A 25,680-nucleotide genomic window follows, 5' to 3' on the forward strand; every position below is an offset into this window, starting at 1 on the left:
TTCCAGAAGATCATAGGACTTCTAGGAAAATCGCTAGATTTCACTTGCGTTTTCACTTCAGCCTTTCTCATAGTTGGCACACCTCATTCAAGTGACCCTGGGTGGTACCAATGGTTAAGCGCTTGGCCACTTAAACGTCAGGCTGGCAGCTCAAACTCACTCAGAGGCACTTTGGAAGGAAGGCCTGGTAATGAGCTTGTGAAAGGTCACAGTCGTGAGCACCCTCCTGAACACTTCTACTCCAACCCGAACAGGATTGCCAGGAGTTGGAATTGTCCAGACAGCACCTGGTGTGGTTTGGGGTTTGGTACCTTATTCATGAAGATGAGATTCTAGTGAGGACCACGCCGTTCCTGGAAGGATTTGCAGCCAGCAGGTGCTGAATGACATGTAGCTAAACATTAAAACCCAGCAATAATTAACTCCAAATCAAGTATGCTATAAAATCACTCTTAGCTCAACTGGATTTTGAACCATTTTAAAGGACTTAATGAATTTATTCAGTGAATTGGTTCTGAGCCCCAAAATTCTTCCCAAAACGTAGGGAGCTGGTGTTCCTACAGAAAGTCACATGAAGCACACAAGAGGCCGGGTCTTTGTTGACTGCATCTAGTTGGACAGGCAATGCACATCTGGCATGACATGCAGTATACAGGTGGTTTGGAGTGAAAGGTTTTGGATACATAGATACCTGGATTTGAATTTGGACGCTAACCAGCTCAGAGACATTAGGCTACCTAATATTTATGAATCTCAGTGTTCTCATCTGCTTAATGGTTATACGACAGTGTTTTATCTTACATGTCTTGTTTCCATTAAATCAGAACATGGATATAAAATATGTAGCATAGTAATCAGAGAAGGTGCTCAGTGGAAATTAGCACCTAAGAATGCCTTTTTACTAGGATTTTGTTATCGCTGAACTTTTTCAAACGTGTGACATCAAAAGGGTGGGTGTCACGCAGTGTCGTACGGTTGTCATCAGACCACCCAGGGGCCTCCTCTTATAGCAAAGTCATACAGAAGCCTTGGAAATGTTCACGATCCATTTTAACCATCATTTAGCACATAACTAGTTTCAAACTAGGGCGCTCTGGTAGCTTAGTGGTTACGAGTTGGGCTGTGATCCACAAGGTCTGAAGTTCAAAACCACCATCTGCTCCGTGAGAGAAACATGGGGATTAAGTACTTCAGTAGTAAACACAGAAACCCACAGGGAGAGTTCTGCCCTGTCTTATAGGGTCTCTGTGAATTGGTATTTTCTCAAAGGCAGCGAGCTTTGGGGGAAATGGGAACAACGAACGATGAGTACAAGAATGAAGAAAATATTCTAAAACGGGTTGTGGTGATGACTGTGATACTCTTCTTGATGTGGTTGAACTATTGAATTGTATGATTTGCAAATTATATGCCAATGAATCTGTTGGGTGGGGGGGGAGGGGGAAAGGACCATCAGTAATGAAAACAACGGTGTGTATGGACCAGGACTTTCAGACCAGCCTGTGCATAAGTGACCAGAGCAGCCAGAATTCCGCAGGCAGAATCAAAGGCACTGGTATTCGGGAGTCAGGAGGTGGGCATGCTTCATCATGATCACCCCTGAAGGAAAACAGGCAGGCCACCTTCTCTTCGCCTTGCTGCTGCTGTTGGTTGCGAAGGACTTGTTGATATGCTCAAGGCCATTGTTGCAACCTCTGGGTATTTTGCGTGCCTGCCGAGCTAAGAGGATCATTTTTCGGCCCTATACTAGATAATGTTCTGTTGCTATCCATAGGGTTTTCATTGACTGATTTTCAGAAGGAGACCAGTAGGCTTATATTTCTAGTCTGTGAGCTCTGATAAAATCTGTCCATGTGGTTGACCCCACTGGCCTTTTAATTGCCAGTTGGCATAGCTTACAGTATCAGTGACAGGCAAGTCACCAGAGTGAGAAATGGACCCAGTAGGACCTCAGAGCCCATCCTTCAATGCTTTACTTCCTCTCAAGGAAACAAGCCCAAGACGGTCACGCCACACCCTTGAAACCCAGCTAAGGTGTGGAGAAGCTGCAATTCTCAATGCGGTTGATTGGACACCTAGTCTCGGGCGCCCCTGCTGCCCTGATCACACCCCCTTTAAAAGGCCGACTCTGCTGCTCTTTTCTTGACCCCCGAGGAGAAAAGCCTCGAGTGAAACCCCTGCTGGAGTACAGGAGCTCTGGACTGGGACTCTGCAGTGAACTCTGGAAACCTGGCTGGATCTGGGCCATGGCAGGTAGTGCTTTCCACTTACCAGCGCCCCAGCGGACTTTGGACTTGCGAAGGCTGGTGAGAAATGTCACTGCTGCTGTAGGGATGTCTTTGCTTCGGCGCAGTCATGGCAGCTTATGAAGCAGGGACGATACTTGGGGGAGCGGTCAAATCCAGCCACTGTCCTTGGTGGAGGGTGGGAGGGGGAGTCCCCGCTCCATCCCCAGCCCACTATAGTCAGCCAGGCTTATGTCTGTACCCACAGGATGACTTTTGCTTCTGCCCCCCTCCAATCCACTCTCCACCCGAGTCCCCGTGATCCTTTCAAAATGCTAATCTTATCCTGTTCCTCCTGCTCAAATCCTTCCATGCTTCCCTGGAGCTTGAGGATAAAGACAGGCTGTCCCTGCGCTGGCCTCTGTGTGGGGTTTCACTCAGGCACTCCCAGCAGCCTCGCTGCCCAGAAAGCTGCCCTTGCTCATTAGACTCCCGCAGCACTTCAGACCCATCAGGCTGCCTGACAGCAGGACGGCTTGCAAGGCTGCTCTCTGCGGGGCTCACTCTTCCCACCCGCCCTGGCCTACTTAAAGATGACGCTGTCTTCAGATCGGAAACTCACTTGCTGCTTTCTCAGGGAAGTCCTCGGCTGCCCGTTCTGTAGTTGTCAGCAGTGGGGCCGAGTCCACCCTCACTAGTGGTGACCCCCCCAAAACAGAATTGTGTCAATGGTGTTGGAGGCTGTGCCCTAGCTCCCACGAAGCCTCTGGGTGGGTTAGATCCACCAGCGTTTCGGCCAGCCATGAAGCTCTAACTGCATCCTCCTGGAACTCAAAGCAAAGCAAAACAAAACACCTTGCCATCAAAGCAGGTAGGTTTATGGTGGCCCCAGGAGTAGAACTGTGTTCCCCAAGATTTGTAATGACTGCTTTCTTGGGAAGTCAGTTTCCACACCTTTTTCCCAAAGCACCTCTGGGTGGACACAAATCGCCACTCTTCAGTTAGTACCTTTTGCCTCACCCAGAGATTCCCACCTAGTTCAGAGTCCTCTGGTCCATGCTTTCACGGGGCCTAGTACTTGCTTTAGTGTTTGTCTCACTGAAGAGAGTAGAAGATTCTTGCGGTGGGATGTGTTTTAGCTCCTGCTCATACTTACATCCCCAGTGCCTGGCTCGGGGATGGGGGCATAGGACGTCTTCCAAAGCTAGAATGAAGGAGTGATTGCACCGGGCTCATGAAGCAAAGCAATGAGAGAGAATAGAAAACCTGTGCATTTAACCCCCCTTTACTGCGGAAGTCCACCACGCTCAGTGTCCAGTCAGCTTGTATGCAATAACTTTATTCAGGTCAAATAGATATCACAATACAGATTTACTCAAAGGGTTTCAGAAACCAGCTACAGGTCGCATCGGAGACATAGGCTGCTTTTATGTTAAAGAGCTCCCAACAATACAGACCACACAACGTGTTTATACATTGGTAATGAATTTCAGCTGGAAATGCAGATGCTCAGTTGCCCTCACTGATGGGCCCTGGTGTCTTCCTTGCGTTAGAACAAAGAGGCCAAGATTGGCATTTTCTTGATAATGGATACATTCTGGGGAAATATTTCATTAGAAACCTCTTTGGCATATGGAAGCCGTTTTAAATTTATGGGCAACACTCAGATCAGAATTAATAATCTGTTCATTAGCTGTGACATGAAGTTTTTCATAATTGGATAGAGGAACATGTGGTGACTATTAAGAAATCGGATTTAGAAACATAACTGGTCATGAAGGATTCATAGACCATCTTTCATAAGTGGCGACTTGAAGAGGAAAGCTCTTTGAATATAGGGCCTAACACCGGCATTTCCACTATTCTAAGAAAACAACCGTCAATAAATACAATACAGTTTGTATTGGGGTCTTATTATTTGTGACCCACAGGAAGAGCATCACAAAACACCATAGAAAGTTGCAAGAATGTAAATACCTCATTCAATAAATAGAATAAATATTGGGTAGTTACCATATGTAACACTGAAAATCTATTAGGGAAAATAACACCTTGCTACAGTGCATTCAGACTTAGGTAAAACCAGGTAGACAAATTTGCAAAGTATACAAAGTACTGAATATGTTTCTTAAATGTCCATTTGCCAAATTCATTATGCAAACTGGAAAATTTTCAGAAGTACAGTCTAAATATTCATTTTCCGAGAAAATGCTTATTCATGCACTAAATCCTATGAGTACTGATTCATCAAGTTAAAAAACAAAATACACAGTCATTGTCTGCAAAAAATACTTAGTAACTCACTGTCCTATAGGGCCTAAAATTAAGAAAAGAATAATTATACATGCATACTGTAATACACCAAGTTGTGTTAGAGAAATCACTAAAACTTCTTTCACATCAAAGTGCATAGGAAAACTCAGTGCTACCTAGTTTACCTGTGCATATTACATGTACTGGGGACTTCCCACTGCAAAATGCTTCTACCATTTCAACACATACACAGGAGGACCCTAAATGTGGCTGCAATATAACAAGGTACTTGCCAGTTAGTCATCTGTGACAAATACTGTATCTTCTCATGCTGTGTCATCTCCAAGTACCATTTATCATGACCCAGGCCTTCTGCCTTAATGAGGACTAGACTTTTCTGATTAGCATTCAGCACGCTCTGCATTAACAACTGATTTAAACTCTTTTAAAAATTCTGCCACCGAAATGGAAGGTGGTGGAGCTATCTCTGGAAGAATGCCAACGCTACTCCGTTAAATCTGATTGGTAAAGGAAGTGGGCTCGCTGGGCTGTTGGCCAATCTCCTCTGAGGTTGGCCCTGAACTCGCCTGCTGGCTGTACCCACCGCTCGATCCATAGCTGTCTTGGTTGTAACCACCTTGGTTGTAGCTGCTTGAGTGCTTCTCCATGGGATCGGGAAGATATCTCTGGCTTGATGAGTGCCAGCCAGTTTCCTTGAACACAAACCATATGTTTCCAGCCCAGAGAATAAAGTTCAAGAATCCAAAGACCTGAAGGAGAATCAAGGCAAACGAGTTGATAGACAGTCTCACATTCAAAAAATGAAACAACAAAAAAATCCCTTTGGGATGCAAAATTTTGCTTTATATTTTTTGAGACCTTTTCTATGTTTTTACTTTGAACTACTACTTTATTTAGAATATCTGATTTTTACTGGGGGCTTACTATGTATTAGGCACTACAAGGCTTATGTGTAAAGATCAACTTCATCCTAACAAGCAGTCTGTGGCAGTTACATAATCTGTCAACCTGAGTGAGGGAGTAAAGTCTGGCTTGTCAATCAGGTCATAGTCAATGCCTCTGTGTGGGCATGGCCTTCTCCTGAGGATTCTGGGACCTCCTGTCTTTGGCTAGGCACACTCTCTGCTTCACTTTCCTGTTGACAAGCCACATGGATTCACGCCGATGGCAGTCAGCACTGAGATGCTTTCGCCGCCATTGGATCCACAAGACTTTCCACTCACAGGCCTGTGATCACATGCATTTGGCATCATTGCATGTGTTGCGTGAGTCTGAAGAGAAATTTATAGACTGGCATCAGACATTGGGCTAATATAGACTTATAGACTTGATCTAGAATGGGCTGGGATGTTTTCTTAATATAAATTACTCTTTGATATAATGTTCTTTCTTCTACACATAGGAATATCTCTGGATTTGTTTCTCTAGTTAAGCCAGTCTAAACACACAAACTGAGAGGAAGGGACTATTAAGTCCATATTAAAGATGTGGGAAGTGAGGTTTAACAGGCATCAGATGCAAGATTATGTAACTTAGTGAGTACTGGATCTGTTCCTCTCGGACTCCACATCCTGAGCCTTTATCTAAATTGTCAGTCATTACCTTCCAAAATGAGGTATTATTTCACCTTTAGTTGGCATAGGGTTGAACTTTTGAAAAATCAGCAATGATGCATTAATTTATAAAAATTTTATTGTGTCAAAATATGTATAGCTTTAAAATTCCATTTTAAGCCCTTTTAAATGTACAATTTTGTGGCAGTAATTCCATTTACAATGTTATAAATTCCGCCACCCACTGCCATCGAGTCAATTCTGACTTAGAGCATACCATAGGACAGAGTAGAGCTGTCTCTTTTTGGGTTTCCAAGGCTGTAAATTTTTATGGGAACAAAAGTCTCATCTTTCTCCAGAAGAGTGGTTGGTAAATTCGAACTATTGACCTTCCAGATAGTAGCCCAACTCATAACTCACTGTGCTAGCAGGTCTTCTCAGTGTTACACTATCATCAAAACCAAGTTAAAGCAACAGTCACAGAAACAAACTCACTCTTGTTGAGTCTATTTCAATTCATAGCAACCCTACAGGACAGAGTAGAATTGCTTAATAGGGTTTCTGAAGATTTTATACACACACACGTCAGGAGCAGACTACCTCATCATTTTCTCTGGACCAGTTGGTCAATGCTTAATTCACTGCTCCACCTGGGCTCCTGTACATCACTATTTTCAGGAACTTCCTCCTCCCCAAAGTTACTGACTATTGCTAATCTAATTTTTCTGTCTCCTTGCATTTGCCTATTTTAGACATTCTGTCGAAGTGTGGCTGCAACAGTGGGCTCAAATTTAACAGCGATAGTGACAATGGAACAGGACTGGGCCAGATTCAATTCCATTGTACCAGGGCCGCTCTGAGTCTAATAGTAACATTCGGCATCATACCACTTCTGTGGTTCATCTGTGCTGTCTCCTGTATCTGCTTCATTCCTTTATATGATTTTATAATACTCTACTGCATGCATAGACCTCAATTAATCCATACACCTGTTGACTGACACTTGGATGGTCTGTACCTTTAGCTCTTTTGAATAATGCTTCCATGAACATGGAAGTGCAAGTATCTATTTGAGTCCTTGCTTTCAAATATGGATGCATTCATTTTTTTTTCTTTTCTTTTGTATGATTTTTTGGGTTACTTTAATTATTAAATTTTTTTGCCACTTTCAATCGTTTTTAGGGGCTCATAAGGTCAACTTCTCTTTATGGCAAGACTCAAGGAAGGTAAAAAACAAATGCTAAAAATTATGGAAATACTTAACAAAAAGATAAAAATGTGAAGCTATTTTTTCTCAACATATTCTCTTGTCCAGGTCTATACACTTTTGAAGGTAGTGTGGTAGTTATATAATCTGTTGTCAATTTGAGAGGATTAAGAGTGAAGGGTGGAATTTAGTTTGGCAATCAGATCTTAGCGTGATGACCTCATTTGGAGGCGCTAAGGAGATAAATAGCTCATTGGTGGTGGGACACACTCCCTGAGAGACTCTCTACTGCCAAGCCACATGGGGCCATGCTGAAGGCAGCAAGAGCTCTGGACCCGGAGAAGCCACACAGAGACCCAGCCAGTGCTGAGATGCTTCCACCACTACTGGATATACAAGACTGTCCACCCACACCATGTGATTGCCCGTGCTGCGAGAGTCTGAAGAGGAATTTATAGATTGGTAGCAGACATATGGGCTATTATCAGACTTATGGACTTGATCTGGACTGGGATGTTTTCTCAATATTCAATTGCTCTTGTATATAAAGCTCTTCCTTATACACATCTACCTGTTTATGAATTTGTTTATCTAGTCTCCCTGGACCGACACAGGTAGTACCCCATCTCTCTAACCCCTCCCGGGAGAATTCTGCACTTTTTGGTGTACACCACGTTGAAATAGCAATATGAGCATCGTTAAGAAACTCGGAAATGTTCTTTGAATTTGGGGAACAAAAACTGGTCTGAAGGGGCAAGCTCAGGGCTGTAGAACGGATAAGGTAAGTTTTCCCAGTGAAATTCTCATAGCTCCTGCTACCCTCAAAGAATGTGTGGATATAGTGTCATGATAGAAAACAAAACCTTGATGCAACTTTCCTGGCCCCTTTTCACCAATGCAATGTTCAACTTTCTTAAAACTTCTTCTTAATCAGGAACATGGTCCTGTATCCTTTCAGAGAACCTATCAAGATTACCAAAAAAGAAAGAAAGAAAAAAGGCTCCAAAGAGTCATTATAACCAAGTTGATCTGCTTTGAATTTAACAGGCCCAATGGGAAACAACTATTTAACTGGACTTTTTAGTTGAAGGTCCTAATCAGGCTGAGCCAAGTGTGTTCCTGAGAGGATCTTTCTGTCATCAGGGATGACAGGATGACGTTGAAGCAGCCCAAGAGCCTAACCACTGTTCCACCAGGGCTCCCTGAGCCCCCGGAAGTGGGTCCGAGTGAAGAAAAGGTATGGCATGGGGGATGGCTCAGGAGGTATGCAGAGAAGGCGACAGGAGAGTGTGTCAAGCTGGGCTCTTGAATAGTTGCATTTTTTACGTCTCTCCTTCAGAAGGGTTAGCTGCTGAGACCACACTGTGAATGGCGGGTTCCAGAGATGAAGGAAAAGATTGTTCAAGAATGAGTGAGACTTTCCATGGAATTTCCTTTGCAGAAAGGTGTTGGCGAGTCAGAGGAGTGGGTGGGTCCCCCTCCTACACCCAATTGTTTGAAGCAGAACTGTTTGCTGTGGAAAGATGCACCAGCAGGAGTACTGGCCACCTGCTCTTACACTCTAACTGTTTCCAACGTGGGTTCTTGGCTTGCGAACTAACCCCAGGCAATCAGTTGAATATCCTTCTTACTGGAGACAGAAACAGGTAAGCACTGGTTACTAATGGAACAGTTAGTGGTGGCTGAAACCCACCTGGAAGTACCTTGGAAGACAGGACCTGTGAAAGGTCACACCGTTCAGGTCTACTCTGCACGCAGGAAAGTCCTTACGAGTCGGGCCTGACTGGATGGCAGCTGCGTTTGTTCTTGCTGTACAATCGCATGGTACAAAGCCCTGAGGGCATTAAAGTGTATGTAGCAATCACTCCAGTATGGCAGTGACCAATCAACATGTACTAGGGCAGTGGTCACAGCTCTGATGGTCCCTTGCTGGACCCAAGCTAATCCCTTGGTTGCTGGATGATGGAGTGGTCCAGAGTGCTCGGAGGAATGGGAGGGACATGACCAAGGAGATGTAGGCCTTTGGGGCTTGGAGAAAGTTTATACCCCTATTCGAGTAGCAGGTGGGGCAAGGCATACTGACTGTCTTGAAGTCATCAGAGTATCCTAGGCTCCACGTATTCTTGCTCTCTGGACAGTGGACAAGGCATTGAGCCTCTAGATCTCAGTTTCCTACCCATTGGTTAATTGCTGAAAGGTTTAAGATAATGTGTGCAGCACAGTTAACAGTTTGGATGTATAGTACGTGCTCACTGAATCATACCTATACCTTGATACATTGAATCACTTTCTAAAACACTTCCATGAATTGAATTCAGTTGGCTATCGTGTAGCTACATTGAAGCCATTTTCTTGAGAGATGGCAACAGCTAAAAGAAAGTACCTAGATCCCTAACTGGTCTAATGAAAGAATGGCCACCCAACCCTTCCTCTCTTCTTAATTCCTTTCCATCTTCTTTCCTTCCGTTAACACTATTGACAGCTTATTTTATACCATGCTCTAGGCTACTTGCTGAGGGACACACAAAAGATCAATACGACACAGATGAAGCAGTGTCTAGATCAAAAGGAGACCACTCAGATTCACACACACCTAAGAGCTTCCAACCATGTGCACAGTAAAGAGCACATTTCGCATCAAAGGTGAAGTCTTGACTGAATACGACTTGTGTGAGTATATGCCAATGAGATGGGCAGAGGGATCTTTCCAGGTAAAAATTCACCTTCAATCTCACTCTTTTCCTTGTTGATACTTATTTTGTTGCTGTTTACAAAGGACTGCTCAAGAAGCATCTAGAATTCAGGGAGCTGTAACTTAGGAGGAAGACCATGAAGAAGGCATTCCCACGAGCACATTTCGGGAGCATTGTTTTCCTGGTCCACAGCAGAAACAGACATCTCCCAGGCCTCTTGATCGGCACATTTCAGGGGCTCAGAGGTGCTTACAGCTTGTCTTGCCATTGTGTCGTGGCTGAGGTCAGGGTAAGGGCTTTAATTTAAATGCAGATATGTGGCAGCAGAAAGATGGGTTGCAAGAGATTGTAGGTAGAGTGTGAGGAAGAAATGGGGAGATGACATGAAGATTATCCAAAAGGATGTATATCAAGAAAGCCTGGGGGAGAAGATGAACAAGCAGAAATAGAAATTATGGGTAGAGTAGTTATTCTCAGTGAAACTTGAAAGGAAAAACATGAGAGATTTTTCCTTTTCCTTTTTGGGCTAGTCAAATGCTGTATGACTTTAAGAAAGATGAATGCACTTCAGTTGCATCTGCAGTTGACACCTACTGAGCATTTGCCCTATTTTGGGTGCCCCACTAAGTGCTTTTTCGTGAGTTAGGTTACCAAGTCCTTTCGATAGTCTTGGGAGGTCTGTCCTTAGTGATCCCCATTTTTTTTTCAGATAATGACACTCATGTTTAGACATTTTAATTAATTGCCCCATGGGTGGTAATTTTTGAGTAGTGGAGGTAGGATTCAAACCCTGGCAGACTGATTCTAGCACTGTGTCCTTCCTCATTTTGTGTGGCAACAGCCTTAGGAAGCCATGGCCCTAGTCTAGGGACTGCTGGGACTGCTTGTGCAACCTTATTAGCGTCAGTTCCCTGAGGTGGTACTATCTGGATAACTGACCTGCCTTTCAGGATTGTGGCATTACAGGTGCCAATGTGCTTTTGTTACCCACGTAGAAAATATGATTATTGCCGGAACCACTTAAGAGGTCACCTATCGTGGGGGACGTCTGGCTCCTTCTCTAAGACCTTTGCTTGCCCAGTAGGAGAGGTTCCATGAGGCATCATTCTATCACATGACCCTCCCTCCCCACCCCCCACCCCCCGCCATAACTGATGAGAATGGGCGGAAAGGTGGCGCAGGATGAGATTCTTCTTCTTCTTGTAAAGATCATTTTAGGTTTTTAAAGATCATTTTACAGCTCTGGATTCTATCAGAAATTTGGACCTGGGCCCGAGTCAGTTATTTCAGTCCAAGCTACTTCTTTTAAAAGAAATACAAACTCAGAAGCCATTGGGTGGCTATCTTCTGTGTACAAAGGGAGAGAGGGAGAATTCCATCTGCAAAGAGAGAAAAAATCTAGCAGGCAGACATGTAGAAAAATATGGAGATGAAGACGAGGATGAGAACAGGCCAGTTTCTCAACAGTCTTCTGGTTTGTGGTCTTGGGTTTTATTTCGACTGTCTTGCCAAAAACTTCAATGGAGTATGATTTCCTTTCCAGAGCTCTACTGTAGGCAAGTGGCTTCAGTCCCTTTTGGGAGTTTGGAATCTTGATCTGAGTAATGCAAGGTTGGGTGAAACTTGCTACTACAGTAACATGAAATGAATGCTCTTTGACATTTGACCTCTAGATCCCTGATTCTAGGGGAGTCTGTCATTTTCATAGCCTATTCTTTCAAATCTCATCAATTTTATGAGCTACTTGATACCATTCTCAAAGAAACGTTTTTCTAATGCAGTTAGTCAGAGTGAGTTTCTGTTACTTGTTATCCAGCAGTCCAATACGTACAGAAATTAAAGGGGTCCTGACAGCTTAGCAGTTACACATTGGACTGTGAACCCAAAGATCAGCAGCTCAAAACCGCCAGCCACTTCACAGGAGGGAGGAAGATGAGGATCCCTATTCTCCTAAAGAATTATAGCCTCACTAACCCAGAAGGGCAGGTCTACCCTGTCCCATAGGGTCGCTATGAGTTGGAATCAACTCAAAGGCAGTGAGTACAGACATTGAGACCAGAAGTGGGTGCAAAAACGAGACTTTAGGAGAATGAGGATTGTTATCAACTTGACTCCAGTTTGAGTTGAGATTAGTACTAGGACCTGGAAGACTCTTGGCTGTTGTGCATCTGTAACTAAAACACCACGGGACCTGCCTTTGAGCCCTGATTATTATATTTGGCTTTATTTGGCCCATTCTCCTCTTTGGTTTTAAGAGACAGGTTATATCATTTCTCATTCACAATCCTGATCACCGAGTTAGTTGGAAACATATTAGTGACATGAGAAGTAGCATGAAAAGTACCTTGTGGGATGCCACACTTTCTTATTAAATTACAAATGCATCACACAGTTTTATCTTTATCCTCTTCGATGTTGATACTTGGGTCACAACCACTCTGAGGCAACACAGCTGACAGACCAACTACAGGAGCGAGTTCATATGTGTTAATACACCTCAAAGTCTTTATCTACAGGTGTGGCCAACAGTACATGGAAACGACTGTGAGATTCCAAGAGGTAATTTATTCCCATGGCTACTCTCTCACCAAGGCAAGGTTTACAATCAAACCACCAGGAGTAGTTTAACAACCTTTCCCCCCTTCTTAAATGCTTTCTCATATTGAATTTCAGAGAGCTGTCGAAACAGAAGTTAACCTGGAAGCAAAGATAATTATTTTCAGGGTCTGCTGTGGGATGCCGTTCCTTTAGCGAACACGGAGGAGCTTGCCTTTCTTCCATAACTGCTGCTCTCTGGGGCTGCTATTATAGTTTATGCCTTTCTCAGACACCACTTCTTTCTTTTCAACAACGCAAGTCCTACGCTTGTAAAAGAAGAATCCAATTTAGCACCCTGCTAACTTTCAGAGTTGCTGTCTTTCTGTGTGAGCTACGCACGTGGTGATAGTACATGCCTGCTCCACTCATGCAGCTCAGCGTTCCCAACGGTATCAAACAATTCAACCAGAAGCAGAGAGGAGGTTTAAAAAATCCCATAACTATTATAAGTACTTTCTGTATCATGACTTTTCTCCTGAACCTGTGCAGCCTCCATCTTTGTGTCTCCAGGCAAGCAACTGGATCTACTCTGTGTGTGGTTTGAACAGCGTCTCCTTCCCAGGAAGCCTCTCTGCCATTGAGCATTTCTTTGAACTTCTGGCAGGGTTCAGCCATAAAGTTCCGATTTCCTGTCTGCAGTTGGCATCAAATTTTGACTTGACTGCCATCCAAGCGACAGCTGCTCATACCTGCTGGGTTCTTATGAGGAACTCTGTAATTGGCAGTGGTACTGTTTATGGATTCTGGCAAAAGGAAACCGGGAAGCCAGAGGATCGCCTTTGCAGGTGGGGTGAAATATTACCATTTTGATTGGCTTAGTTTTAGCAGAGATTTCTCGGATGGCATCTGAGATGTGTTCACAGTCATCCGCTGGCAAACAAAGAGCTGGTGGCAATGCCCCCGTGGGAACATACTCACCACCGAAGTGTTTAAGCTGGACATGACAGGGCTGTGCACAGCCATGCACTTGTTGGACGGCTGCTTGCAAGCTGACATCAGTAGCAGCACTTCGTTAGGATCCGTGGCAACTTTCACGTCAGACAGTCCTTTCGCCCAAGCGGAGGAGCCCACCAACCACAAGAAGGAGAAGACCACCGTGACAATGAAGTCCTATGGAAACACACAGGAAGACACAAAAATGGGATTTTTAGGAACCAATAATGTATACTAATGTCCCATGACCTCGTAACACTGGAGCCAGGGAAAATGTGTTAAAAAGCAAATAAAAGAAAGTTTAGCCCTGTTTTTATACACAAAGGAGCTTCAAAAAGTTAGCAAAAACAAATGGAATGAAAAGAAAATGGAATTTCCCCCCATGAGCTTTTGGAAGCCTCCTTTGAATTTCTATTAAATAAGTAATAGTCATATTTATTGAGTGATTCCTGTGTCCCAAGCTTGATGGTAAGTACTGCATGCTCATCATCTCTTTGTTCCCACGCCATTCCTCTAAGAGAGTTATGTCATCATTTTATTCTCAGAGGGCAAAGCTCAGACAGAAAAGGGCTAATCAAGCCAGAAGAGACACGCAATGAAAACCACTGTGCTATACCAGCTAACACCCTCAAAGAGAGCCCAGTTCAAAAAATCAGAAAGTAACACGTGTTGGAGGGACTGTGGCGAGATAGGAACTCTCGTCCACTGCTGGTGGACCTGTAGGTATGTACAGCCACTAAGGAAATCGATTTGGTGATATCTAAAACAGATGGCAATCGAGCTACCATACAACCCAGCAATCCCCCTATTGGGCATATACCCAGAAGAGGTGAGAAACAAACCACGAACAGACATCGATGCTCCAATGTTCATTGTGGTGCAGTTCACAATCACACTAAGGACATGCACCATAGCATCAAAGGGAGCAAAACAATGAAGTCCCTGGGGAATACCAAAAACAGACTTTGGGACCAGAGCGTGGCACCCCATCAGACTCGACTGGAAAACACTTCTAAAGGTCAACAAACAGACCTGGAACTATTTACAGGCTTTTCTTTCTTTTTTTTTTTGGCTTTGTTGTTATTGTTATTTTGTTTCTTTGTTTTGCCTTCTTTTGTTGTTTTGTTTGACTTTGTCTTGTTTTTGCGCTTATTAGTGTCTCTGCAGGTCTATCTAGATAAGATAGGTGAATTAAACAATATGGAGCAGAAAACAATGGACCCACGGTTTGGGGGATGTGGGAGAGGGTATTAAACCCTAGGGACAAGAGAACAACAAGTGACCTAAAATCCATGGTGAGAAGGGTGTAGGACGCCTCCTGGGGCTTAATCAGGGCACTATAACCCAGAAGAATGACTGAAACTCTAACGAAGGCCAAATATGATAGTGGGATGAGAGGAAAGTAAAAATAAATAGAGGAAAGAACTAGAAGGCAAAGGACACATAGCAGTCTAAACACAGGCATGGACATATGTAAATATATTGATATATAACAATAGGAAATAGATCTATGTACATATATTTTTATGTTGGATATTAAGGTAGCAGATGGACATTGAGTCTTGACTCAAGTACTCCTTCAATGCAAGAATACTTTGTTCTAATAACCTGGTATCCTGTGATGCTCACTTTCCTGACAAGATCGCTGAAGAGAAAATGGGTGCATAAGCAAATGTGGTGAAGAAAGCTGATGGTGCCCAGCTTTCAAAAGATGTACTGTCTGGGGTCTTAAAGGCTTGAAGATAAACAAGCAGCCATCTAGCTGAGAAGCAACAAAGTCCACATGGAAGAAACACACCAGCCTGTGTGATCAGTGGGATAAGGTATCAGGCATCAAAGACCCAGAACAAAAAATCCTATCAATGTGAATGAAGGGGAGCATGGAGCGGAGTCAGTCACAAGGAAGAGACGAGTCAGTCAGGGTATAGTACAGCACCGATGAAACATACAACTTTCCTCTAGTTCTTTAATGCTTCCTCCCCCCACTATCATGACCTCAATTCTATCTTATAAATCCAACTAGACCAGACCATGTACATTGCTACAGATAAGAGCTGGAAACACAAGGAATCCAGGACAGATAAACCCCTCAGGACAAGTAATGAGAATAGAGATACCAGGAGGGCAAGGGGAAGGTGGAAGAGAAAGGGGAACCAATCACAATGATCTACATATAACCCCTTCGTAGGGGGATGGACAACAGAAAAGTGGGTGAAGGGAGACAGTGGTCAGTGTAAGACATGGGGAGAAATTTGTTCTTTAATAAATTATCAAGGATTCTTGAGGGAGGGAGCATGGGGGAGGGGAAAATGAGGAGCTGATATCAGGGCTCAAGTAGAAAGAAAATGTTTTGAAAATGATGATGGTAACATATGTACAAATGTGCTTGACACAATGGATGTATGTACGGGTTGTGGTAAGAGTTTTAAAAGTCCCCCAAAATTATTCAAAACAATAAAAAAGAAAAGAAAATGGCTAATCAACTTGTCTGATATTCTACAGATAATCAGTGATGGAGTCAGGATTCAGACCCAGGCAGGCTGACTATTGAGCTCGTGTTCCTACCTACCATGCTATGGTGATTTCCAAAGTTTCATGAGCATTGCAGATGGTTAAAGATTGTATCATTCATTCATTCATTAGTTTAACAAAACCATCAATTGTTTATTATATATTTAGAAATGCTAAGTGGAAGACAATATTTATAATGCTTTGCGTGCCAGAGAATTTATATAAAGTTAGCTTTACAATAATTTTGTAAGACAGCATTTTTGAAATGAGGCAACTAAGGCCCAGAAATAGGAGGTAACACATTAGAAGTGGCAGGGGCAGGATTCAAGTTCAAGTTTTTCCGACTCTGAGAAACAGATGCTACAGATGCAGGGGGCTCAATGGTTAAGTGTTCATCTGCTAAACAAAAGGTTAGCAAGTGCTGCATGGGAGAAAGGGCTGGTGACATGCTCCCATCAATGTCACAGGATGAGACACCACACGGGGCAGTTCTGCTCTGTCCTCTCAGGTCACGTGCATTGGAATTGACTTGATGGTACACAATGTGTATGCCAGGGACAGAAACTTCTTTACTGTTATCAGACAAAGCTGAATGATGTGAAGGGGAACTCAAGCATTTTAGAAAAATATCTTCAACCCCCTGATGATGGGGACTATTTCTCACATGTTCTCCTATGACTTAGGGAGTTCCTGCCCCAAATAGACCCAAATCATGCACATACATAGTAGAATATTTTTTTGATATATCATATCTATGTTTAGCTGCTATAAAAATGCCATGTACTGTTTTCCTAAAATTAAACAAACAAACAGAAACCACTGATCTGAAAAGGAGAGTAGTAAATGTGACACCCAGCAGAAATAGGATTTGCTTTTATTCTAAGTAATGCGTTCCTCAAATAGAAAACCTGCTATACAATCTTTCCAACCCTTTCATCACTCCACGAAGGAAGAACAATTGGTCTTTATTCATCCAGTTGCCTTATGAATTATGTAAATCATCAATTTACACTTTGTGTTGGCTATAGAAAATTTAGGGTGAAGGTTTTCTTTAAGTAGCATTTTTTAAATTGTAAATTTGGTGGGAGTTTACATTTCAGGCTGCCAACTTCGCATTCAACAGTTTAAATTACGAATCAAGCCCCCTAATATGTTACCCTGCACCCTGCCTCTTGATCTAGCTTCTAGCGCTTGTGGATTACTAGCTTCCATTTCATCCCAGTTATCACTGGTCAACAGGCAAGCCCATTGCTCTCTCTCTCCAGCTTTCCCATCCACTTCCCTTGGCAGTCTCCAAAGTCTGTTCCCTTTGATATAAAAGTCTCTATCTTGGTTTCTTCCCCACCTGGAAACAATGGTCTCATGTAACATTTGTTCTTTTGTGATTGACTAATTTCACTCAGCATAATGGTCTCCAGGTCCATTCATGCCATGAGGTGCTTTGTTTTGTAGGGATGCATAGTATTCTATTGTGTGTATGTATCAGAGTTTCTTTATCCGGCCTTCTACTGATGGGCATTTAGGCTGTTTCCTATTGTGAGCAGTACTGCAATAAACATGGGTGTGCACATGTCTGGTCATGTTACAATTCTTACTTCTTTAGGATATGTACCCCAGCTGTGATAGTTACACAATTTCATGTCAACATGATAAAAGATTGAAGGGGTTAGAGTCTAGCCTGTCAATCAGGTCACAGCCCGATTGATCCCTCCTTTTCATGAGGATTCTGGGAAGTTTTCTCCCTCTCTTGATTCTACCATCAGAAGAGGTGGGCTTCTTTCTCTCTCTGTTTCTCCTTTCTCTTGTGAAGGCCACATGAGCCACGCTGATGGCAACCAGAGCCCTGAAGACGCTTCCACCACCACCGGATCCACAAGACTTTTTACTCACTGGCCTGTGATCTTCATGTGTTGAGCATCATTGCATGTGCTGTGTGAATATGAAATATGTATGGACTGGTGTCAGACCTATGGGCTAATATCAAACTTGCAGACTTGATCTGGACTGGGCTGGGATGTTTTCTCAATATACAATTGCTCTTTGAAATAAAGCTCTCTTTTATACACATATGAGTGTCTCTGGATTTGTATCTCTAGTCAACCCGGTCTAGCACACCTAACATATGGATCAATATGGCGCCATTTTAAACTATTCCCATATTGCCTTCCCAGTGGTTGAACATATTGATTCCCACCAACAGTGTTTGAGGGTTCCAATCTCTCCACAGTCTTTCCAGCATTTGTTATTTTTGGAGTTTTTGAAATTGGCTTTCATTGCTGTTGTTGTTTTTATGACATGAGCATTTTAATGCTAAAGATCACAGGTGGTGCAAATTGCTAACACACTTGCTGGTAAGCAAAAGGATGGTGGTTTCAGTCCACCCCAAGACTCCTCAGAACAAAGGACCGGCCATCTCCTTCGGAAAACCAGCCACCGGCAACCCAAAGAAGCACAGTTCCACTCTGGCCACACAGGCTATCACGGGTTGGAACTGACTGCAGGGCAGCTGGGAGAGACAAACGCATCCCCCCTGCTCACTGCTTTGCATCCCTATCCTATTGTTCTGCTTCGTTCCTTCCCATTTTTCATCAGGTGCTGCTTACGTTTCACATCATGGTGAGCTGCTTCGAGTTCTTTCTGGAATGGAGATGAGGCTGTATAACAAACAAGCAAAAGAATGCCTCATCTATAAGCGTACAGCGACTTCAGGATTACTACACACATTTGGAATAAAGAGACTCAGTCTCAGGAGTGAAGGGGTTTTACGTAGGTATTCATAAGGTTAACTGTCACAACTTTCTGCTCAAGTTGAATCTGCTAACTTTTGGTTTCAGTTGTGCATGTGTTCATTTTTTGTTCTGTTTAGTGGTACCAGGTATAGGTGCCCTGGTGGCACAATGGCCTGCTAGCTACTGTGGTTCGAACTCCCCAGTAGGTCGCTGAGAGAAAGATAAGGATGTCCACTTGTGGGAAGACTTACAGTCTTGGAAACAGTTCTTCTCTGTCTGATGGGGTCTGTATAAATTGGAATTGGTGGAAGTGAGATCTTTTGCAATGTGACAGGTATTGAACGAAGTCTTATGAAGCATAAAACTAACACAAAATATGGACCTTGTTCTCTCAGTATTGTATATTTGTTACAAGTCATGTTGCTGCCATTAGGTACTGTTGAGTCAGCTCTGACTCACAGTGACCCGAAGTGTAACAAAATGAGTCAGAGACACCCTGAAATTCCAACTGTGAGATAACGATGGTCATTATTTATAGTCATAATTAGACATCGACTTGTCAAAAGGCCATTTGGAAAGGGAGACATTGAAGAAAATACCAGTTATGTAAGGATCTTACACTTGAGAATTAGAAAAAAATCTTTTCTGCTACCAATAGTAATAATAACACTTAATGTTTACTTTATTATTATTTGTTTTATTTTTATGGAGATTGAACACTAGCATGTGCATAACTGATCTGAAATCCAGCTCATATACACTGAAGGAATGAATCTCTATATATGTGTGCATGTGTGTTTTAGTCACATTATAAGGAGCTACAAAGGCTATTACTCAAAACTTTTTTTTGCATTGCTTTGTTCTAACTTCACTATACATAACAACATACAAAATAAAGACAAAAAGAAAAGAAAAGAAGGAAGACCTAGCAGCAATGACCAAATAACACAGAGAAAAGCCTCAACTGAAAAGAAAGTATTTTAAAACCAGAATAAATTTAAACTGGGTACAAAGTGAGATCTAGTGACAAAGTGTCACACTCCAGCCTTCCTGTTGCAGCTAAACTCCACTGAACAGTGCTCTTTGATAGCAAGGATTCACACATCCGTGGACCCTGGTCAGGGAGGATCCTACAAATGGATTTTCAATTTCCACTGTCATCTGGAACCTCCCACCAACTGAGTATTTAGAATTTAGACTACAGTACCAGTCCCTTTCCTGGGTTTGGATTTTATTATTTACGATCCTTGGCTTGCACAGGCTGATGTGCTCCTTCGGTGTGGATTTAGTTGACTCCTCACTTAGATAGCTGCTTGTTTTGAGACAAGCACGTAAGACTCCAGATGCGATTTTCTCTACTAGCTGGGCACCGTCTGATTTCTTCAGCACACTTTGGTACAGCACCCACATCTTGAATGATCTCCTGAGGGTGAGTACTGAGCAGGGCCATGTCACAAGAAATTTGTTGTTCTTATATTAGGGCTATCATCAATGAGAGATCAAAATCTATTCATATATCTATGGGCTTTATATATGCCCCTGGTTTACTTTAGAGATACCATTATCTTATGGGCATACATAGTAAAGTACCCTCATGGGGTATAAGGTAATTCTATTGGTAATGTCATTATTTTAATCAATGGTATATAATTTTAAACTGTTGAGAAAAGGAATTTATGCACTTGTAGAACATCTTTTTATACTAAAATACATGGATTGTTAAGTTGTACAGCTTCAAAACTTAGGTGACTAAATTCTAGCAACCTCCAACCATGAGGGTTGGAGGTACGACAGTACTTTCAGTGACACTCCTTTTAAAAGACAGCATCATACCTGGGTAGGCTGGCACATGTCACAAAAAAGCAGAACGAGCATTAAAACATCACGTATATGATGATCTCAGGTTACCGTTCATCGGACACCCTCAAAGCAATCGGTCTGAACCAAACCAAAGTCCAACCGTCACCCGTTCCTTCACTCTGGACCAGCCAAATTGTCCGCTGCTTCTCCCAGTAGGGCTCGTTCAGCTTTAAGTTCAAGGGAATATTCCAGTTCCTTAGATCTTCTACAAGGGTGTTCACTTAACGGAGTTTCCAATATGGGTTCTTCTGGAGTGATCTATGAAGGGTGCTGGGCAACTAAGAGGACAGGGTCTAATGTCCCAGCTGTCTACAGCATGCTGCCTGGTTCGCTAGAGACTCGATGGAAACTAGGTCAAACGTATGCAGCACACCTTGCATTTACAGAGCACGAGTACCAGGAGACCTTGAATTATGCAAATGGTGAACACATGCCGTTGCTAACTAAGTGGTTCGAGGTTTGAGTCCACCTGAGGAGCCTAGGAAGAAAGCTCTGGCAATCTGCTGCTGAAAAGTCATGACCACTGTATGGCGCACAGCTCTAGGCTGTAACACACGGATCATCAGGCGTCAGAGCTGATTCAATGGAATGGCTTTGGTTTATTATGTTCCAGGTTTTTCCCAAGTTTGGATGTATTAACTCCTTTAACTCTGATAACAATCATCTGGTAACAATAGATCATAATTTTGTTCCCATTTTAAGTGAGGAAATGAAAACTAAAAGAGTTTAAATTGCTCAAAACCACACCTTCGTTGAGTGAAGTAACCAGGATGCTAAGCGTGGCAATCTGCCTTCAGGGCTGTGTGTTGGTCTGTTGTCTCATGGAATGCGGATGCTCCTGGTGAAGCATGAACACAGAGGAATGAAAAAGGAAACCCCCTATTTCAGGTCCTGCTTAATTTAAGCTTTAAAAAAGTGATGAAACATTTTCCATAAACAAACCTCAAAAGTAAAGTCAAGGATCCATAATCTTAGAGTAAATATGGTAATTTTTGGAAACGGTTTCGATATTTACCCCCTAACTCTTTGGGTTGCCATCTTCTATCCAGTCAGCATCCTGTTAACGAGGAACCCACGTACGACAGGGTCATACCTTTGTGTTCTACAGGGTTTTCACTGACTGATGTTTCCAAGGAGATTATCAGGACCTTTCTTCTTACACCAGCAGTTCTCAATCTGTGGGTCACGACCCCTTTGAGGGGTCTAATGACCCTTTCACAGGGGGTTCCCGATTCCTAACAGTAGCAAAATTGCAGTGATGAAGTAGCAATGAAAGTAATTTTCTGGTTGTGGGGGGGAGGTCACCGCAACATGAGGAACCGTAAGAAAGGGTCGTGGCATGAGGCAGGCTGAGAACCACTGATCTTACTGCAAGTCTGAAACTACACTGAAACCTGCTCAGCATCGCACCAGCACACCTGTAATGAGAAGTAAGTAAAGCCATGTTGCTTCTGGGGCTCCAGTTCAGATGTGCACAGACTCATTCCAAACAAACTGTGTTTAAGCGCGTCTCTGCCAAAAGGGGACGGCTGCACATATGTTCTACCAGAGATTCACTTGTCTTGGTCTCAGTGTGTCTTTAAAATTTTTTTTGTTGTTGTTCCACAGAAACAACCAGCAGGACAAATTTTCAACAGAACTAAACTGGACATCGTCCCAAGTCACTGAAACTTTGCAGCAAGCTTCTAGGAAGCCTGCCCCATTGAGAAGAACAGTTGTTAGATGGACCAAGTGCTTTAGGGAGGCTTTAGAAGACCTCAAATCTGAGCCAAGAGAGGGAAGCTCTTTAAGGAAACTCATTCGCACTGAATGGAGAAACTGTGGCTGAAATCCAGAAACTGGTCAAAGAAAGGTCATCGAAGGATACAGTAAGTGCTGAGGTTAGGACTGGACATGGTTTGTCATTTTTTATTTTAACTGGACATCGTGGTTTCAGAATGCTTTCGGCTTCGTGGTTGCCCAAAATGCCATGTGAAGGTCAGTTAGCTCAAGAGTTCATCTTTCCATCAGTCCTTGAAGCAAGGACTTCATGAAGTTAATAAAAATAATTTTATGGGATGAATTATAGTTGGGGGCATGTTTTGGATTTGCCAGTGCAGCCCAGAGCTCAAGGTCCAATCAAATCAGCGGCTTGTGGCAGAGTGAGAGGGTTTCTGTTGGGTCAGTTAAATTCCAGGCAGAGGAGAGATCATTCCGGAAGTGATGGTGACTTTTGTTGAATTACAAAGTGACAATCTTGATAGAATATCTGAAAGGACATAGACAACCATCTCAGGGTTATTAAGCAGGATTTTTAAAAGAAACCTTTTCAATGCAAAGGTGCACTGGTAAGAAAAAGGCTGGGAAAGCTTCCCTGGGGAAATTTCTTCCATTATGACAGGGCACCTGCGTGTTCTTCAAAGGAGAGTTTCCCTGGGAGACCTGCCGCCTTGATCTTGCCACGCAGACTTCCTTTTGTCCCCAACCTCTCAGAACATTGAAAAGGAACATGATTGGAATCCCTTGAGGATGCCCAGGCTGTTTTGCTGTGGCGTAAACCAAAGAGCAAGCACAAACTCTTCAGGGGACGAGAGTTGTTGGGTGCTATCGAGCCGGTTCTGACTCACAGAATGAACCCCTGCCAGGTTCTGAGCCATGCTCACAATCCTCCTTACATCGGACGTGATTGTTGCAGCCCCCGTGTCCGTGCATCTTGTCGAGGTCTGCCTCTTTTTCATTGCCCCTCTGCTGCACCCAGCGTGATGTCCATCCCCAGGGACGTGTTTCTCCTGATAAGACGTCTAAAGGACATGAAACAAAATCTCAACATCCTTGCCGCTAAGAAACACTCTAGGCATACTTCTTCCCAAACAGATCTATTTGTTCTTTTGGCAGTCTGTGGCACTTTAAATCTTCTTTAAATATTTTAATAAATATTTAATATTAAACAAGCTTTAAATACTGGCACCAAAATTCATATATATTGATTCTTCTTTGGTCTTCTTTATTTCATGTCCAAGTTTCACATGCATATGGTGTGGTTGAAAATATCACAGCTTTCGGTCAGATACATCTTAGTTCTCCAAGTACCATACTTGCTTTGGAGCACTTTAAAGAAGGACGTGCTAGAGAGATGGAAACACTGCCTTCAGTGTATAGACTGTGATTGAAGACAGGTTGAGAAAGAAAAGCTTCATCATTTTAATCTTTTAAGTTAATAAAAACTTTCTATGATATTGCTTTTAAAATTGACTTTCATATAGTACTAGAGCATCCCTTGCCGGACTTAAACTTCTCAAACTGTCCCATGAGAGCTCTGGGTTTGAACCCTGGCCCTGCTCCCTATTAGTTGTGTGGCATTGGATAGTTTCCTGCAGTTTTCTTGGGAACTTGTCTTCTTAGCTCTCCCAGGTTTGTCATACCTTTCTGGCCTGTAGGATCTTGAAATAGGTGGATATGGTCACCCAACTATTGACTCAGTGGTCTGGTGGCAGATCGGCACATTGGGTCCTCTGGATCGGCCACCCCCAAAGCCTGTCGCCTGTAGAGGCAGCCCACCAAGAGGGAGGTGTGCTGTAGGGCAAGCATACAGGAAGGTTTGACTTATGTCTCTGCTCTGGGGGCACAAGGTGGGATGAAAAATGCTGTCTTTGGTGTAGAGGTGGCGAGCGTGGTCAAAGGAGAAGAGGATGATAAATGAGAGGGGCAGGAGGAGAAGGGGAAGGACTCTGCGCAGGATGGAAAGGAGGCGGAAGGAGAGGAGCAGGAAAAGAGTAAGGTAGAGGATGGAGAAGAAGGAGAGGAGACCAGGGAAGGAGGGAATGAGGAAGAGGCAGGAAGGAGCAGTAAGAAGGTGGGACGAAAGACGAGGGAATGAGAGAATGTGGGTGAGGAGGAGACCGTGTCTGAGGGAAGGAGGAGGAATAAGAAGGTGAGACGTTCCTCAGGGTTCACTACCATGGAACACTTACCAGGCACAGAGTACTAAGCTCAATGTTTGATAGGCACCGCTACATTTACTTTTAGAACAACTCCACGAGGCAGCTTTTCCTACTATGTTTTGGATAAGGAAAGAAATCCAGTTTCCAGGGGTAAATAAACAGACCCACTCTTTTGGACAAAAGGAAGCCTGGGGAAGCTCTCTTGGCATAGCGGTTACCCATTTGGCTGCTAATCGCAAGGTCAGCAGTTAGGAGCCACCAGCTGCTTAGAGGGAGAAAGCTGGGCTTTCTCCAGCCTCTGAAACTCACGGGACTGTGCTGCCCTGTTCTATAGGGTACAGGCCCTGACTCACAGGGTTTCTACGAGTCACAATTGAGTCGATGGCAGTGGGTTTGGTTTGGGTGGTGCAATGGTTATGCCACCAACAAACAAAGTTCAGGAGTTTGAATCTACCCAGTGGCTTGGGGATAGAAAAGACTTGGCGATCTGCTGCAGTGAATATTACAGCTTAGCAACTTTATGGGGGGCACTTCTATTCTCCCCCCTAGGGTTGTTATGCATCAGAATCTTCTCTATGGCCCCCAGTCAAAACATCTTCCTGAAGTGAACCTGCTTGGACAAATCCCATTAATCCCCAGACAATCCCCCTGGTGAAGAGGCTTAAGCCAACTGAGTGAGCTAAGCCCCACAGGAAGTTCGTATTTAGGGAACAAGCTTCATTTTTCACACACACAAAGGGATTTGCCTGAGTTAAGGGAGGTCACGCTACCAAAACTGCTCACCCGCATGAAGGAGGAGAAACTTGGGGCACTTTGGAAGTGAGTTACTGTTTTCTGTCCTTAGATTTTGGGCAATTACCTTACAGCCAACAAACCATGAGACATCACTGGGTCCCAGCAGCTTCGCTTGCCTCTGTTTCACCCCATACTTCAATACTTCTTTCTGACTCTTAGTGTGCATCTTTATGAGTTGCAATAGACTCAGTGGTAGTGGATGTTTTGGGTTCAGTGACGCTCAAGGCCAGAGAGTCAAACACAGTAAGTGCACTGAGGGAGAAAGGCAAGGCTGTCTGCGCTCGCAATGCTTTACAGGCTGAGAAACCCTGTGCAACATCGCTTTGAGCCTGGGTTGGCTTGATGGCCGTGGTTGTGGGGTTTGGGAGCATGGTGCCTCTTC

General features: G+C 43.5%; 1 protein-coding gene across 1 annotated transcript in view; it reads right to left on the reverse strand.

Moving 5' to 3' along the window:
- Window positions 1-4,512: 4,512 nt before the first annotated feature.
- SYNPR (synaptoporin) overlaps window positions 4,513-25,680 on the reverse strand; it is a 403,239-nt gene continuing 382,071 nt past the window's right edge. Inside the window, exons 5-6 of the mRNA XM_075550739.1 lie at window positions 13,469-13,660; window positions 4,513-5,248 (exon numbers count right to left, since the gene is read on the reverse strand). Coding sequence (XP_075406854.1) covers window positions 4,991-5,248; window positions 13,469-13,660 — 450 coding nt within the window. The 3' untranslated portion in view covers window positions 4,513-4,990. The remainder of the gene's footprint in view (window positions 5,249-13,468; window positions 13,661-25,680) is intronic.

This window comes from Tenrec ecaudatus, chromosome 5 (genome assembly GCF_050624435.1).
Source record: "Tenrec ecaudatus isolate mTenEca1 chromosome 5, mTenEca1.hap1, whole genome shotgun sequence".
Lineage (NCBI taxonomy): Eukaryota > Metazoa > Chordata > Mammalia > Afrosoricida > Tenrecidae > Tenrec > Tenrec ecaudatus.